This window comes from Myotis brandtii, unplaced genomic scaffold (genome assembly GCF_000412655.1).
Source record: "Myotis brandtii unplaced genomic scaffold, ASM41265v1 scaffold743, whole genome shotgun sequence".
Lineage (NCBI taxonomy): Eukaryota > Metazoa > Chordata > Mammalia > Chiroptera > Vespertilionidae > Myotis > Myotis brandtii.
The window spans coordinates 1,719,519-1,724,402 of NW_005370960.1; the positions used below are offsets into that span (position 1 = coordinate 1,719,519).

At 65.6% G+C, this 4,884-nt stretch overlaps 1 protein-coding gene across 1 annotated transcript in view; it reads left to right on the forward strand.

Annotated features, from left to right (window-relative positions):
* Positions 1-3,137: 3,137 nt before the first annotated feature.
* NPC1L1 (NPC1-like 1) overlaps positions 3,138-4,884 on the forward strand; it is an 18,281-nt gene continuing 16,534 nt past the window's right edge. The window contains exons 1-2 of the mRNA XM_014530540.1: positions 3,138-3,518; positions 4,516-4,878. Coding sequence (XP_014386026.1) covers positions 3,465-3,518; positions 4,516-4,878 — 417 coding nt within the window. The 5' untranslated portion in view covers positions 3,138-3,464. The remainder of the gene's footprint in view (positions 3,519-4,515; positions 4,879-4,884) is intronic.

Sequence of the window (4,884 nt, forward strand, 5' to 3'; positions counted from 1 at the left end):
CTGTGTGGAAATGGGGGGCGATTTCATTTACTTTTGAAAACAGTTCCTGTTCACAATTCAAAGGCGCAGGCGGTCTCTAAGGGGAGCGGTGATGACAGGCGGGTAAGTTCCCGGAAACCCACCCATGAGCAGGTCAGAGGTGTCCCCCCTCCCGCTAGTCCCGTCGCAGAGCATTCGTGACTCAGAACCAATGACTCAGCTTTTGGGGAATCTGTTGGCCCTGGGACTTTGGTCTCCAGGGCACTGTCCCAGGAGGAAATGACAAGCTCAAAACCGGGCAGGAGGGGCCTCTGCCAAATGCCACCCCCTTTGTCTGGAAGAGCTCTTGGCGTCCTGCCTCCTGGGGGCTGCGCTGTGCTGGTCATGCCATTTACATGGGAAAGAAAGCGCCATCCACTGTGGGCGGGGGGCGGGGGGGGGCCAGGTGCCAGCCCAGCCTTCCCACGTGCAAGGGGCCTGCTGGGCAGACGCGGCCGAGGGCATCACAGAGCTCGCCCCCTGGAAGCAGTGGGCGTGGTGGCCGGCCGAGCTGGAGAGCTGCACGTCGGGGTGGTCAGTCCTCGGGAGCAGCCTTTGTGGGGCCCGTGATGCGCTGCCTCCAGGGTCTCCTCTGTAAGTGGGGAACGCACCCCCACACCAGCTCCGCACAGGGGCCCCTCAAGCCAGTGCACCTTCCGATCAGTGGCTTCTCTGAGGTGTCGCCCGCAGCGCGGGGGCCGGGCCTGAGCGTCTGCACTCCTAGCGGCCTCCTTGCAGGATGGCTGATGCCGCAGACCCCAGGCCACCTTGACGAGCACACGCCCTCCCATTTGACGGAGGGAGCTGCCGGCCCCACCGCCAGCTCAGTGGGGTGCACAGGTCTGTGGCCCTGACCTGGGACCGACGCGAGAGCTGGGTTCAGTCCTGCCCTGTCCCTTCAGCCTCAGGTTCGTCCCTGAGGTGCTGTGAGAAGGGGCGTCACTTTAGCATAAGTAAATCCCAATCAGTATTTGTGTTGCACTAAACATTTAGGTGGTTCATCTGAAACAAAACTGGCTGGTATTCCTGGCCGGTGTGGCGCGGCCGTTGAGTGTTGGTCCAGGAACCAAAGGTTGCCGGCTCAGCTTGATCCCTGGTCAGGGCACATGCCTGGGTGGCGGGCTCATCCCCTGGGGGCTGTGCAGGAGGCAGCCAGTCGATGCCCCTCTCCCATCCACGTTTCTCTCTCTCCCTCTCCCTTCCTCTCTCCTAAAACAACACACTAGCTGGCGTCCTGCTTCTTACTGGCTAAATCTGGCACCCAGGAGCCTCCCCGAGCCCAGCCGGGCTGCGGTGCCCTTTCCTGGGTGTACAGGGGGCGCAGTAGCACCTGCCCGTCTCCACTCCCAGCGAGTGGCCCGCGGCACTGCTTGCTGCCTGGACTCAGAATCTGGGTTCCGACAGCCGGGGAAGGAGAGCCCACGTCTCAGCTTGCAGGCTGCTCGGCCGGTGAGCCGGGAGCTAGCCAGCGCCAAGGCCTGGGCCAGTGCCTGGCCAGGCAGCACCCCACCCTGACCTCGGACTGGCTGCAGTCTGATGGCCCGGAGATGCACAGCCAGCCCTCGACTCCCGCGCTGGCTGCCCGTCCACACGGGCTCCCCTGACCCCCAGAGGCTCCTGTGCTGGCGGCTGGCCCCTCGCCCCTGCCTCCTGCACTTGGGGACTGGGTTCAGGGCCAGGTCGCTCCTGGGCCTCTCGAGGAGGCACCCATTTCCAGTTATTAAACTTGTCAAGTCCGGCAGCAGACCTAGCACAGTGCAGGGGAAGCTGGGGACCAGGCAGCTCGGCACTGGCGGTGGCAGGGGAGCGAATCCGAACCCCCGAGGCGTCAGTGCGAGGATCCGGTAAGCAATCCGTGCATCCTCCACTGCCCACGGGGGAGCTGAGCACGCACATGGGGCCATAAAGGTGCCACTCTGACACACTTATCCCCAGGATCGATTCCTCATTTAAGGAAATAGATGCAAAATGAGGAAATACAGTGAGATCCAAAGACCAAAGACGTCAACCAGAAACTTACTCATCTAACGAGATAGGGAAACCAGCGAGACGAGTGATGGCCTGTGGGGCTCAGCCCAGCAATCAGCAGGTGATAAGGGCGGAGGGAGGCTGAGTAAGAATCGGGACGGGGGCACGAGGGGTGCAGACGCCGCTGTCGGTGTGAATCTGCTCCACAGCCCGGCAGGCCAGTGCAAAGGGAGCCAAGTGGCAGACTGTGGGTGTCCCAGAGGGGACCCTGAAAGTCCATGCCGGGCTCCATTCCTAGGGGTTCCCCGGGGCCACCCTTGGATCGATGGGGTGGGCTGGGCCCCTAAGGCTCCACAAGGGCCACAGGAGCCTGAAGCTGCCCATGTCCTCCACCAGCGCCCGATCCTCCTCCCTGCGGGGGGCCCTGGGCAGGCCCCCACATCCCCCGAGGTCCCTGCTGAGCCCACTCTTTAATGCACCCTGGTTGGCTTCCTGCTGCCCCTGGAATCCCTGTCTCTGGTGCTGCTGGGAGACACCGGAGGAGGGGAGACAGCAGGGACGGTGCCGCCCGGAGGTGCCGATGGACGTCCCTGCACCGGCCCAGCTGTTGAAGCTCCTCTGCAGACTCAGGGCTGCCTCGCCCCCTCCCCTGGCCCCCACCCCTGCCTGTCTTCCCGGACAGGTGCTTGCACTTGGTGACCCTCCGTCCGGGTCAGGCCAGGGTCCAGAAAACAGAGGGAGGCAGGAGGTCCCTGCAGCTCCCTCCAGCAGGCGGCCACAGGGACCTTCCCCGGGCAGCCTGATAAGCTCCGCCCGGGCACTGGGGCCAAGGTCGGCCTATCCTGGCGGCAGGCAGATTCCTATCGGAGGGCGAGGAGCCTGTCGGGTGGGGTTCCCAGCGACACCCTGGCCTCCGGGGGTGGGGGCAGAGAGGCTGTGGCTCCCACTTCTGGGGCACGGTCGGCCCTCAGCAAACCCCTCCTTCCGCCCAGAGGAGGAGACCGATGTCACTGCATCACGCCACCCGAGTGTCCCCTGTTATTGGGCTGTTAATATTAATTAACAACAGTTGCTAAGGATGACAGTGCAAGGGTGTGTCCAGCCAGGGCCCGCCTGGTCCCAAGGGGGGGCTGGGGCCATGGGGGTCCAGGCCGCGTGGGGGTGGGGGAGCGAGTGTGGGGCTGTGCGGTCCCCAGCTGCCTCAGCCCTCGGCCTGGGGCGTTGGGAAGGGGGTGACAGGAGACCCTGTACCTCCGTCCCCTCGCTCCCCCGAGAGAGTGGGCCAAGCTGGGCGGGGCGGGCGGTGGATCATTAACCCGGGAGCCCTGGCGGGTGCCGGGCGGCCCTATTGGTCCCCCACCATCAGGCCAGGCTGTCCCTGGCAGGAGACTGCCCTGCTGGTGCCCCCTGGACCCAGCCCTTCGCTGAGCCCGACTGTCCGTGGCCTCAGTTCCCTCTCGCCCCTTCCTGGCGCCGGGATGGCAGAGGCCCGCCCGTGGGGCTGGCTGCTCTGGGTGCTGCTCCTGCAGGCGGTGAGTCTGGCACCGGCACCCTGCTGGGGCCTCCCCTCTCGTCCTGGGCACGGGGGTCCTTGGTGAGTCAGGGAGGGCCTGGGCCTAGGGGATCCGGCCTCTGGACAGACGGAATCCCAGGCGCCCAGAGGAGGGGTGTGGGGGAGGTCCTGGGCTGCCCCGTCTCCAGGCCACGGGGCTGTTTGGACACAGGGCTGCGGAGGGGCCGCTGGCCTGGGTGTGACCAGGGGCCTCCCATCCCTGGGCTGCTGGGGACGCCCTGGCCCGAGGTAGGCGGTGGCTTCTGAGTCTCCCACCGTGGACTTGGCAGCTGCTGCTGCTGTTTCTCGCTCACTGCGGGCCTGGGAGGAGGGTGCAGGCTCGGGCCCCAGGAGGGGAGGGCAGGGAAGCCGGGCACTGATGCCCCAGGGGCCGCTGCCTCCGGTGTGGCCTGCGGCGTGGGCACCGTGGTGGCCAATGGCACTGGTGATGGTGCCCGTGTGCTCAGCGCCCGGCACCACTCGACCCCCTAGAGTCGTCCCTGACCTGTGACCTTGCCACATGCACGTCTGTTGGGTTGCCTCCCTCCCTCTCTCTCTCTCTCTTAAACATATTTTAATTTATTTCAGAGAGGAAGGGAGAGGGAGAGAGAGAAATGTTAATAATGAGAGAGAATCATGGATCGGCTGCCTCCTGCACACCCCGCACTGGGGATCGAGCCCACAACCTAGGCCTGTGCCCCGACCGGGAATGTACTGTGCCTCCTGGTTCATGGGTCAACGCTCACCACTGAGCCACACGGCCAGGGCTCACCTCCCTCTCCTCAGTGACCTGATGAAAGCCCATCACCCCCAGACACCAGCCGGAGGCCTCTGCACCCCCAGGGCTCCCCAGTTCCCAGCCGTGTGTAGCTGCCATGGCCACCCCCCCACCGGGCCTCGCATCCCTCCTAAGCCCAGGTCCCCAGCCCCCCTGGCTGAGGGTGCGGGACCTCTGGTGAGCCTGCCCTGCTCCCCAGGCCCAGGCCCAGCCATACACGCCCATCCACCAGCCCGGCTACTGCGCCTTCTACGACGAGTGCGGAAAGAACCCCGAGCTGTCGGGGAGCCTGGCGGGCCTGGCCAACGTGTCCTGCCTGAACAACACGCGTGCCCCCCGCCTCACGGGCGACCACCTGGCCCTGCTGCAGCGCGTCTGCCCCCGCCTCTACGCCGGCCCCGACGCCACCTTCGCCTGCTGCTCCCGGAAGCAGCTGCTGTCGCTGGAGAACAGCCTGGCCATCACCAAGGCGCTGCTGACCCGCTGCCCCGCCTGCGCGGACAACTTCGTGAGCCTGCACTGCCACAACACCTGCAGCCCCGACCAGAGCACCTTCATCAACGTGACG